At 40.4% G+C, this 13,553-nt stretch overlaps 1 protein-coding gene across 1 annotated transcript in view; it reads right to left on the bottom strand.

The window, feature by feature from the left end:
* The window catches only part of TRHDE (thyrotropin releasing hormone degrading enzyme), a 214,264-nt gene that overhangs the window by 67,873 nt on the left and 132,838 nt on the right, over window positions 1-13,553 (bottom strand). The window contains exons 8-9 of the mRNA XM_027812500.2: window positions 11,990-12,055; window positions 9,317-9,504 (exon numbers count right to left, since the gene is read on the bottom strand). Of these exons, the coding sequence (XP_027668301.2) occupies window positions 9,317-9,504; window positions 11,990-12,055 (254 nt within the window). The remainder of the gene's footprint in view (window positions 1-9,316; window positions 9,505-11,989; window positions 12,056-13,553) is intronic.

The raw sequence follows: 13,553 nt of genomic DNA, 5'->3' as shown, positions 1-13,553 counted from the left end.
TATTTTTTTTCACCCATGAGTCCAGCCATAATGCAGTTAGGGTGCCACATAATACATGTGCAGTATTGTCAAAGCAGGTAACAAAACTGCAATTGAGGCAGACGTTACTCATAAATCAAGTCTTCATGTTAGCATCTATACCCAACAGTGTCAAAAGCTAAATGAGCTTTTTTAATCAGTTTCTTCTCTATCGCTAATGCCTCACTTATGGTGGAATTCAACTTTTTAGTCAGAGCAACCCACCAACCAAAACAACCCAACGGAGTCAGCTTTTGAGAGATGCTGCCAGGCAGAGAACAGTTTTGACTGCCTGGTGGATCTGAAAGGGCTCCACCCCTGTGATGCCAGTTTTTTAAGAACATTGCAAGTTTTTAATAGAAAAGAACTTAATAGATGCCTTGCAGATGAACAGAAATCAACTTCTAGAGCAATCTTGCCTTTCAGCTACTAAGATTTATCTACTTGGAGGTTTTCAAAGGCTCTGGTCAGATGTGTAGTTGGATCCACTTAATACATATTTCAGAGGGAAACAAAACTTGGGGATTTGGAAAGTATTTGGAATTGTGGGTCTATTATAACTTTGAATACAAACCATACTTAGCTGCATACATGGAGGAACCTATGGATAATCTTTATAGTTTGGAGAAATATTTAGAATTGCATGAGAGGGTGACTAGGAAGCTTATATTCTAGTCTTGAAAGATGCTAGCACTTCTGAGATGACTTGCTTCTGATGGTAAGCCTCTTTATTTGCAGTTCTGCCTCAATACAGCTGCTAATTTTATATAGTCTATTATGTATGCTTTCATTTAGAAACATGTCAAAAAAGACAATTATATTGGCATATTCTAAACTAAGGATTGATAATTGCTTCTAAGTGGAACTATTTCTACGCTAGATTGTGGACCATTTAGGGTTTTTCCATATAAGGATCAAAATACAAGGATATGGAGGGGAAAATATCTTCAATGCCAATGGAATGTATTTTAGAGGCATGTATACAGTCATTGACACTATAATTCATATGTAGTCAGAACAGTGATTAACAAGTTTAACAGCAATGTAAGACGGAGATTTTGTGCTTTTCCTTTACTCTACCATAGTCCTAACTCTTCCTGGATTTTACAAGAATCTTTGGAATAATTTTCAATAATGAGTAAGTCCTAGAGTTGAAATAAGGGAAACAGTGTACATTCTTTGGAGTCTTATGCCAAATACAAAGCCCTTATCGATGCAACAAAACAACAAAGTCCCAGACATAAGAAAAGGCTTCAGTGCTGTAACAGCTGCAGTAGCATGAAAGAACCCATGTGCGGCTCTGCCCTGTGGAACTGCCTTAAGATGACAGCATGTATATTCTGTTAGAAAACAGCTGTATGCCTTTGCTCATCCTATATAAACCCCACTCTCCTTTGGTCTGATTGCTTTTTTAAGGGTGGACACAAGGTAGTGTAGACGAGTTAAATTGAGTTAAATTACCCCATTTGAAAAGAAAAAAAAAATTGCATTGTCTGAATAATATAATATTATCTATTTATAACTATCTGATTACTAAACCTTCTATACATTTTACCTTAACTTTTCATACCAAAATAAAATATAAATCAGCTGGTTATAAATATTATGGGGCTCTCTAAAACTGACTCATTTCAGTTTCAGTGCTCGCAAAGTATCTTACTAAATTTAGAAAAATATTGTGGGTAAAGAACAAATACTACAAGTTTTTTGTCAGCACATGCTTTCTCCTCCCTGCCTAGCATTACCTTTTTACACTAAAACACAAAAGGCTTCATTTTCAAAAGTGACAAGCAATTGTGGGTACTGAGTCAGAGATGGATCGAAAGAAGCTGGGTTTAAGCAGTGTTGTCTATTCTAAAAGTTGCCTCTTTGTCCTTGAATACAGGCTCTTAAATACAGCACCTTCTACTCCATCTTGCACCAGTGCAAAATGTTCTTGCAGAATTGCACGTGGTGCTGATCATGCAAACCCTGTCTCTATGTTGTCTTTTAGCCATCAGCATAGTCCCTTCACTACAGAGTGCAGATCTGAGGTTTCTCTGAACAGAGTGGAAGGATGCACTATGGGCTGAGGAAAGACCCTCCCCCAGCAGGAACAAGAGTAGCATTTAGCTATGCCTACAATCCTCCTAATGTGTTCTCACAGACTTAGTGCCAAGCTTTTTTCAGCATATTCCAATGTTTAGTTCTGATTTTTCCTCAGAATATGGTGAATTTAAGCAAGATCAAAATACAATTCCTATGATAGCTTCTCTTTCCCCTGTAACCTTCCCTAGAATTCCCCCACCAAAGTATCTCTGCCATAAAATCTGAGATTCTACTATTGAGCATGAAGGCTCACATACAGAAACAAGGGAAAAAAATCCATTATCAGCAACTTAAGAAAGCAAAAGGAAGAAGAGGTAAAAAAGGAAGCACATTAGCAGTTTCATTCTCTGATCTACAATGGTGAATCCGTATCTCTGCTTTCTACAAAGCCAACAAAGCCACCTCCATCCCTCCCTTTACTCTTGCCTCTGCCAAATTCTGTTTGGCCTTTTCCCAACCTGCTAAACTCACCAAAGCCCCCACCTTATCCACCTTCTCCATTTCCTTGGTTCTCTGTATTTGCCTGTTCCAGTTACACAGCTTTAATGCTCCCAAACCCCAGCTCGTGTCTGCATCCTGCCACACGTCACTCCCTTTCCCTCCCCCTGTATGTCAGGCAGCTCCCCACCAGCACTGCTGCCCTGATTCTCTTCTATGTCTCCCCGTCTCACTCTGAATTAAAACATAGTGCTGCCCTCAAGTACATGCTCCTTCCCCTGCCATGAAATTGATTTAATTAATGTGAGTTAATTAACTAGTTTGGGTATCCAGCAAATTCTAAGAGTTAGCATTAGCAAATAAGATGAGGAAAGTGACACAGTCTGCAGTGATAATAAAATACAGCAGCAGCTTTTCCCCATCAGCCTAACTTCCGTCAGGATACGAGCGCTGCCACCACACATGAAGCAATGACACAATACACCAATTTTTTCTTCTTTAGCATTCTGCAAATTCTGACACTGAAAGTTGCCCATATCCTGCATACCAGAGCATCCTGGAAGTTTGCCTAGTGAGAAGCATTTCTCGCAAATAGAAGCTGTGAAATGGTTTTGGAAATAAAGTGTTAAATTACAATCGGCATTTCTGAGATCTTTGCTAGCAGCAAAATCTTGCTGAAGAGATACCAGCACAAATGTGTGCAGGAACAAATTTTAAGAGCATTTCCTATTCTGATTTAATAATGCAACAATCAGAAGAGCCTGTAAAAATAAAAAGGCAAGACAAAAGACTAGGGACTTTCTAGTGGCTTCTACAACAAAAAAAGATGCTATTTCAGCAGGCAGCATGCAGCACAAGTATTAGTCTGGCAAAAACTGGCATCCAACAGCAAAGGCACTCTTCCCGCCAGTGCTCGAGGCCAGCAGGCTTCCTCCAGGTCACTCACAAAAGCAGTTCTTCTGCCTGCTCCTTTGGAGAAGCAACACTCTGCTCAGCACGGTCCTCTCTGCGGCTGCTGGGGTTAAGGACTGTCTCTACACACACAAAATCTATTGGTGTTACAGAGCTGTCCTCTACTAAACACCAGTGTACGTGTAAAGAGAAGGACCTCCTTACACTTTCACACTCTTCTGCAAGAACAAGTATTTTCAAGTCCCTGCTTGACCAGCAAAAAAAACTGGTTAAATCAATATCTGGTTGTGTTCACGCACAGTTCTGTGCGCCACTAAGGATGCTTGATTTTTTTAATCTCACTCCTGATAATTCCATTTCCTCTGTGCCTCATACACCAGTACCTTCCTCACCTGGAGCCCATTCTCTTCATCATTATAAGCTGATATAGAGGCACTCGGGTCAGCCAAGATGAACCAAGGTACCCCATCTACTCCCTAGGTAGCAACACAAAAGTTGTTTCTAGTAGAAACACTGATATAAGTGTAATCCTTCAGGTATAGTAAAGATGAAAAGGTGTAACAAGAAAACACACAAAGGACACGAGAAAATGGAATATTAGATGGTATTTCCCAGAGACAGGGAAGTAAATGAGCACTCCTTTTTCTATTTATATTTTGTTATCCCTTTTTCCTCAGCTTATGGAACAATATTTGTCCATATTATGGTCCTTTTTATTACATAATTAATACTACATATGCTACACTACTCCACAATTACTCTAGGAAGATTTCAAAGATACTTACCAGCATTCCCCTTGTGCTCCTAACATTTTGTTTTGTGTTTACCTAGCCCCTCAGCTGATAAGTGGACACAGTAATTTCCTCATCACTGCTCAAGTGATAATGCCATACAAGCAAGAATACACATGGCAATATCCACACACAGCTATGTTTTTACTACTCAAATAATTACCAGTAAAGGGACAAGCACAGTCCTTTTTCCACAAAGCCTGAATAAATGAGCTTTGTGTAGGAAATTCAGAAGAGACTTGAAGGGAAATAAATTTTTCAGTGCATCATTCATCTTGGAGTGGAGTGACTGCTGAGTAGCTCTGCTGCCTGTTGTAAAGCCTTTCAGTTGTAATTACTACATGGTGTTGGACCTATGAGTCTGTACAGCTCTAGTTTTGCTGGGCAAGTCCCTGGCTTGCACTGTTTAACTGAATTATCCCTAGTCCAGGTACACTGAGAAAGGCACAGAGGATTGCCACACTACAGTATGCCTGAGTACCCTGTCTGTATCCCAGTATTTACCTCTTCCTTTTTTCTCTTTCCTCACAGCCAGCTGTGTTCAGCACCTCACAAGACACCTCATAATTTCGGATATTACCATGAACAAGCAAAGATTAGCTATGGAATCTGCGTGCATGATAAAAACACTACACAAGTGAATACTGCCTCAGTAACACCTACTTAATTATTTTGATAACACTGGAAAGGTTATTTCTCCACTTCTGAAGAGACAAGCTCTGTATATTTTTAAAAGGTAAAACTTACACCCATAACTAGAAAGCTTTGGTCCGCTCTTCAATACAGTATATAAAAGGTTTATGGATTTCATTAAAACTGGTTAGTTTATTGTCTAGACCACAGATTATTTTTCGTAAGATCTCTTGTCATATCTGTGAACTATTTTTGTAATGATGGATGAGACACTGCCTTAAAATCATCATTTTCTCTGTCAGCAGGGAAACCCACTGAACCCTGTCAGATGGAGTATCACCTCCTCCCCTGTACCCTCATAATGTAAGGGCATAATCCATGCTCACAGGGGTATACTGGACTGAACCTACACATAACTAAAGGACTGTTATTCAGGGGAAGAATATGAATTATACAGTTATTACAGGATTTTTAAACTTTTGCTTGGATAAGCTGAAATTGTTACTGAAACATTGTACCAACCACAGGCTTCAACATTCAAATCAAAGCCAGTCATTTTGGCCCTTCTGAGGAATGGCATTCCTTTGAAACGGTGTCTGTCATTGTTAGTTTTATTCTCTCATAAAATGAGGACTATGGATCATGCAAAGGCATAAGTGTCAAGTAAAATCTATGCTCAGTTTCCAAAGAAGTGAAACTGTATGCCTTCTATAATTTCAGGCCAAATGTTAGCATGCCATACAGCCAATTCTATGCACTCAAATAAATCACAGTTTATGTATGTATGGCCCTTGAAACACATTTTTCTGCAGTTATAGAGACAAGGAGTCCAATTGTACATGAGATGGGAAAATCAACTATATGTAATCATTCTCTTCTGCAGTACAATTAAAGACACTTATGGTAATAGACTAGGCAGAATGAGGAGTAAACCACTGCCAAAGGTATCAACAATTTTCACGTATATTATTTATCACTTAGAAAAATCTGCTAGCTGGTTCTATATTCCTCTATATGATTTCAGAAAAAAAATTAAATATGCTGCTCCATATTTCATTTTCAACAGTTAATTGCTGCATAAATACATAGCATAAAGAAAAGCACAGACATTTTATAAAACTAGAATTGTTCTGAAATACTCAGTTGTCTATTTATACTTCTTATGCAGCAGATACATCTGAAAGACCTACTCTGAAGTGACTCTTTCTACAGTAAGGCAAAGTTAAATTTGCCTAGAGAGGGTCTGAACCACAAGTTTAAACTCCTCATCACCCTGAAGGTAATATAAATGATGTTTATTGCTGTGCCATGACGAACTACAGTCCCACCTCTGGATAACTAAAGACTATATGGCAGATGGATGCTTTAAGAGCCTTCCCTGGAGCCTTTCAGTGCATATCATGTTGTCTGTTTAGACGATAAACTCCTGGAAAGGACTGAACCTGTACATTTTTCTGTGTTTTGTGCAGCTCCACTCTTTGTAGTGTTTAAAATGATCACCACAATTAATCCATAGACAAACTACCCTAAGGAAGCCAACGCTGCCTGCCCTGCAAGAGCATGGCCTCAAATGTAGCATAAATACCATTTGCTCCCCGTTATTTACAGTGCCTATTATGGTTCCCCAGGGAGCCATGCGTCCAACGCCTAATTCATGGGTCACACAGGGGAGATGAGCACCAGCTTTATTGGACTGTGAATTAGACCACTGATACATAACCCCTGCAAAGCCTGCAGGTTGATGTTATATATGTATATATATACACCTCTGTGCATCCCACAACATCTACTGGGGCTATCAGGGCTCATGGAACATCAGTAAACATTTGCCAACTTCCTGACCAAACACTGCTCGCGTAGAACACTACCCTTGTGCATATCACAAGATACAGTTTGAATTCTGAATTAATGTCACATACAAAGATAAAACTAATTCTCACCTGTATTGGATTTGTGTGGCCAGGTTTTGGTAGCAGGGGACTATAGGGGTGGTTTCTGTGAGAAGCTGCTATAAAGCTTCCCCCATGTCTGATGGAGCCCATGCCAGCCAGCTCAAAGATGGACCTGCTGCTGGCCAAGACTAAGCCCATCAGCGGTGGCGGTAGTGCCTCTGGGATAATATATTTAAGAGAGGGAAAAAAATGCTGTACAACAGCAACCAGAGAGAGGAGTGAGAACATGTGAGAGCAACATCCCTGCAGACACCCAGGTCAGTGCAGAAGGGGCAGGAGGGGCTCCAGGCACAGGAGCAGAGATTCCCCTGCAGCCTGTGGTGACGACCGTGGTGGGGCAGGCTGTGTCCTTCAGCCCATGGAGCTCCGCGGTGCAGCAGATACCCAGCTGCAGCCCACGGAGGACCCCACGCCGGAGCAGGTGGATGCCCAGAGGGGGCTGTGACCCGTGGGAAGCCCAGGCTGGAGCCGGCTCCTGGCAGGACCTGTGGCCCCGTGGGCAGAGGAGCCCCAGCCGGGGCAGGTTTGCTGGCCGGGCTGGTGACCCCGCGGGGGACCCAGGCTGGAGCAGCCTGTGCCTGAAGGGCTGCGCCCCGTGGGAGGGAGCCCAGGCTGGGGCAGGGGCAGAGTGTGAGGAGCCTCCCCCTGCGGAGGAAGGAGCAGCAGAGACAGCGTGGGATGGACCGACCGCAGCCCCCATTGCTCGTCCTCTGCACCGCTGCGGGGAGGGGAGCGGGGAGAGAGATGGGGAGTAAAACTGAAGCCGGAGAGAAGGGAGGGGTGGGGGAGGATGGTTTTTTAAGATTTATTTTTTATTTCTCATTATCCTACTCTGATTTTGATTCGTAATAAAATTAAACTAATTTCCCCAAGTTGATTCTGTTTTGCCCATGACAGTAATTGCAGAGTGATCTCTGTCTTTATCTCAACCCATGAGCCTTTTGTTGTATTTTCTCTCTCCTGGCCGGCTGAGAAAGGGAGTGATAAAGTGGCTTTGGTGGGCACCTGGCATTCAGGTTCAACCCACCACATCACCCCTGATATTCCACCTTCAATACATTTACACACCCAGTAGTCTCTACAACAGCAGTTATTACAATCAATACTGAGTACATAGCAAATCTATTTAAGAAAGTCTCTACAATACTTAAAAGGTTTAACATATCTGTTTTAATCAATCAAAAACCTAATAATCTCTTTTTTTTTCTTAGTGAAATCCACTCACATTACATTACACATATATACAATTGCACAAAAGAAATTTTCAAGCGAGTGAGGGAGAATCTCTCTCACACTGCACTGAACTGTGAGTCATGAACGCTTCTGACAGTCCACATTCACTTGTTTCATCTCTTTTTCACAAAGGAACTATTTTCAGCCCAGAACTTAAACAGATGCTTAATACCCCTCTAGGTTGTTGAAATACAGCCAGAAAAACAACTATATACAGATGTATCATGTTGGAGTTCCATAATATTCATGTTCTAAAAAGTTAACAAACTTCTGAGCCCCACCCAATAAACATAATTATATTTAGGCCTTCCTCAACAGGAATATTCTATAAGCTCCAGGTGTGTCAATCAAAATTTGGTAATAATTTTTTACCTTTTAATGATTTAAATCTACTGGACAAACACAGAGTACTCAAGGTTGACAGCATGCCCTCTTTCCCACTAAGCATGAATAGGTGAACACAGAAGGTTCTAAGGCTATCATGCAATTCTCTATTATCAGCTCTATATTCTTGGCTTTAAAATATGATGCCAAAACTGCTTTAAACAATAAGATGAGGATTCCCCTGCATCAGCTGGGAATGTCAGATTGTCTGTGGGATGAAGGAAGTGTGTGGTGTGTGGAGTCAGCTGGGAGCAGGAATGAAACGATCCAAGAAGTGGAAAAAGGGTAGGGGCAAGCATGCATAAGTGACCTGGTTTCAGCCAGTGTAACAGTCCCCATAGGGCCAGTTCAGCTGGCTTTAAAAATGGAACAGCTGGAACCCCCTGCCTTGTACAGAGGTCCAGTTCAGCTCTTGACTGCTTCCCAAGTCAAGTGAGGTATGTATCTAACACACGGTTACGTCTGCCTGCTCAATGTATGAGAGCATGGAGAGGACCACTCCAAAGAGTTACTTAAAAAGAATTATCAGACCTTCCAACCACATTCCAAATTACTTCATGGGATGTGATAAAATCAAAAGAAAAGGACAGGAAATGGATGTGTAATGTAACACAGAAGACAGTCACAGAGAGAACTGTCAGGATGCAAATGGGCACATAAAAGCTTTAACTGGTTCTATTACTCCAATGATTTTCTTCAATTCTTTTAACTAGCCTTTACTACAGTTCAAATGAAAGGGTCACCACATGCTATTGATAACAAGGAAAGCTCAGAGATTTCCAAAGAGCCATCTTCATAAAAACAGACACATGAAGCACTTACATAAACAACTACAGCCTCTTGAGTGATATTGAGAAATGTAAGTACCTGTGGTCTCCAAGGGCAGGATCCTTGGGTTTAGCATCCCTATCATAAACAAAACGCTCTTGGGAGATAACAACAACATTGCCTGTAGTTTCATTTCCCAAGACAGTGATAACAGGGTAACCCATCTGTAGTGTCCACTGATCCATTACTTCTTGGATATTTACAGTTTTTCCAACCCTTTTTAAAGCCTTCAAGAAAAAATAAAAGTTTCAGTATGTTGAAGCAGTATCATCACCAAACATTAATTAATATTTTTCTTTGTCCCAGAGACCTTAAATTAGTTTTAGAGGTTTAAATAACCATCACACATGCGCACACACACATTTACACCCAGTACATACACACTACATGATTTAATCAACAGTCTCTGTATATCTTAAAAATAAACACTGAGCAATCTTCCCAGAGAGGAGGAGTCAGCAAGTCCCATTTCCTACATCATCCAGGCACTTTTGCTGTAACAGAAGAAAAGTCTGCTTTACAGGGTTTTAACAAGAGCCACAGAAATACTGGGTGGCTATTTCCAAAAGATATTCTTGACCATATAAGGTTAAAAAAATCTCAGTGTTAGTTGATCTAGGGTACCTACAGTAAGGCATATTCAAAGGGCCTGATTTCTAAAAGTACAGAGCTTCTCTGTTCTGAAAATCAAATGACTAGTTATTTGAAAATACTGTCCCTCACGTTCAATGTGAGGCTATATACACCAAGATATCCCCAGCTCCTCCATAAACTGCACCTGTTATAACACAAGGAGGATTAATGTGTTCATATTTGATGCCATATGTCAATAAAAATGCTGTTTTACAAGTGGATTTTCATCTGAAACAAAAAAGAGATACTATGGCAACATGGGGGATGAGACTGGGTATGAGAAGGACGGCAGGCATCATTTGTTCTTCAGCAACTGAAATCTCCCTAGCTGCCTAACAGTCCTAGATCACAGACTGAGCAACCTCTGATGATTACAAGCAGAACCCAGCAAGAAGTCTTCAGAACTGAAGCTGCAATTGCAATGCATTAGGAACAAAGCAGCTGGCAACAAATGTGCTTGCAGGTAAGGAAAATGGAATTATTAGCCTTAACAATAGATTTGAGCACACGGTACAGCCATAGTGGTTAGGGACCAGAATACAGTCTCATTTTTGTTCCATTTTATTAGCTGTGGGTTCTGCTGTTCTTTCAAGATTACATTCATCCCTCAGACCTCCCATCACCCAGAACCGTCCCAAAAGCTTTAACAGAGACAGGTGACAAGCAAGCAAGACTTTTGCAGTAGCATTCAACTTCAAATTAAGACATAAATTTAAGAGCCTGACTGTATGTTACATGTCTCAATTCTCATCAACAGTCAGCACAGACATAGGAGTCAGTTCAGTTGCCCACACATAGGTGGCTAATGTCATTTGACCTTGCCCTGCCACTCCAGAAGAGTATCAATTTCCCCACAGATCTTGTGTCAAATTGATTAGACCCACCAGAATGTCTTGAACATCTTACTGTACCTAATGTGGCGCTAGTTGCCTATATTTGAACAACTATCTCAAGTCCCTAGTCAACAGTCAATGGTTCAGGCTCATTATAAAATAATCATGTAGTGGCTAGTCAACTGAATTGCTCTCTATGTTCTGCTGACTATATTGACTAGGTTTATAGGGCTCCAGTTATTCCTATGCACCAAGTGTCAAATGCGTTGTCCTAAACATTCAACACATTCTCACAGAACTGGTGGACCTATAGCAGACATGTTTATCTCCTGCAGTAGCTGGAAGCCAGGTAGGATAAATTAAGGTAAATGTCGTTACAAGGTATTTATGAACAGGCAATTGAATCCAGTCCTCATTGACAACTGGAGCTTGGACACCAAGCTTATATCTATATAGCTGCTCGTCCAGATAAATGGAGATATCTGGAACTCCAGCTGAATCCTAACTTTGGTGTCAATAGTTACAACTAGATGTCATGTTTACACATAGCTTCAGTCGGTACCTGTGCCCGAACTCCCTGACTGTACTCTACATTGCCTTGCAGTCTGTCCTTATTCTGGAGTGCCCGGACTAGCTCTGTAGGTGAGAAATTCAGGTGTGCTTGGCTTACTTTACGAAAACTAAACTCCTGCCCTTATAGATCCCTGAACCAGGCTCCAGAAACTCAAGATGAGCTTGGGCATAGCAATCAAAGGGAGCATGGACAGCACAAATATAAGTCTCTACAGCATGCTAAATGTTACAGTAAACAGTTACCTGCTTACATCAAACTTTAAAGCTTTAATAGTTTTGTTCTTCACAAAAATCATAACTCCACACAAAATCACAAACAGACCCGATGTAAACGCCAAAGCTCAGCACTTTCGTGGGCTTTCCAGCTTATGGGCCTCAGCATGCTGCCACTAAAGTCAATGATAGCAGATTCCATGAAGTATCTTTAACTGCACATCAGTGACAGCGCAAGCAAGGAAATATATTCTAACATAACAAAGAATAGAAATGCCGCAAAAAACATATTTTGATGTTGCCACTAGGTTAACTCAAATGGAATTTCTTTGCATCAGTTTTTATATTTGCTCTGGGATCTGAAAATCTCAATATGCACTATTCACTCCTAACCTCACCAAGAAAAACACGACAGTAAATTCCTGCTTCTCCCTCAGTGCAATAGATTAAAGCATTTTACCTTTGAAAATGTGTTCCAGAGATCATTTCTGGCTGCATTGCCATACTTGTGAATGGTTAAATAGTCCTACAGAAATAAAATAAAAATACAAATCAGTATTACTATACACATGCCAAACACCTATAGCTGTGAATCACTGTTATTAGAAATTAAATCACTTCAATGTTTAAATTTGTCAGTAATCTAGAAATATACAATATGTTCATCCTAAGGGAGTAAATAAACAGTTTCTTAAGCTACTTTACAATGCAAAAATTGTTGCTAAAAATTTCATTTACAGCATTAATTTTTTTTCCTTCTCTGTGTAAGTCACTCCATAGGCTAAATATTTTGAATATATAGTTAACTTGTCTAATCTCAGAAGGGGTTCCTAGGTAACTCCCAGCAATGAAAGGAGAAGCTGCTGGAACACAGTTCCAGTTGCTATTTTAGCAGATCATTCTGCACCTAGTATCAAAAATTTGCTCACTTGGATGACAGCTAGATTTTCACAAAAGATTTAACTGGGCAACAGCCTACCTGAACAACAAACTCTTATCTAGGGAGATACTGAAGCTTCAATGTCAACATACATCATACTGGCAACTGGGGCTCTAACAGGTTATCGCAAAGGCTCTCCCTGACAGGGAGCAGTGGAAGAGAGGTGACGGGAATGCAACTCCATGCTTGCACACAGGTACCTACATGTGTGTTTTCACAACATACATAACTCAGAGTCTAAGGGGGTTATAAACTGAATGCTTTCACTGGTTCAGCTGCAGTCTCAGTGTCTGAGGGTCCATTTTTCTCCCATAGGAACCAGAAAGATAATTCCTGATAATCTACCATCATATTAAATTAACTTCCCAAATTAACAGTTTAAGCATATGACCAGGTTAGGTCTGGGCTTTTCAGGCACAAAACTCTTCCAATTTTTAATGACATCTGGAGAGACAGCAATGTTCATTTCCTACCATCCTCTGTCCCTAGATAGCAGCTCATTCAATTACAGAAGTGAAATTCAGCAATGATTATTTCAATAACATACATTTCAAGAATTTTGATTGGAAGAATTAAGTGAAAAAACACATCAGAGGTTGTAAATCAATGGGTTCTCCCGCATTTGAATTTCTACCATCTTCACTTTACATAATGGTAGGAGACAAACCCTAATTTACAGCACAATGATAAAACGGAACAAATTTGCTGACTCTATTATCTGTGCTTTGTGTGAAGTAAGGTACTTCGGGAATAATTAGTATTTGGAAAGCAAATTTTCTGAAAGACAAATTGTAGCACCTGTGACAGATTTAGCTTTTGTCAGCCAACTCATAGTACAACAAGCAGCAACTCCCATTTGATCACAGGCTAGGAAGGCTAAATGAGAACACTGACTCTGTAAATGCAGTGCTGAGTCTTAACAATGGTATGAGACTACCTTGGAAAAAAGACAAATACTATATAGGCTGCACCTACAGCACACCGTGCTTCCATTTTGTCTAAAAATACAGAATCATTTAAGGCACAGTTAAATATTCAATAGCTTTCAAAGCTAAAAAAGTTGAATTCCAAATTTAAAAGCTAA

Source organism: Falco cherrug, chromosome 5, assembly GCF_023634085.1.
Source record: "Falco cherrug isolate bFalChe1 chromosome 5, bFalChe1.pri, whole genome shotgun sequence".
Lineage (NCBI taxonomy): Eukaryota > Metazoa > Chordata > Aves > Falconiformes > Falconidae > Falco > Falco cherrug.
The sequence above is the reverse complement of the archived record's forward strand: the minus strand, read 5'-3'. Positions and strand labels throughout refer to the sequence as shown.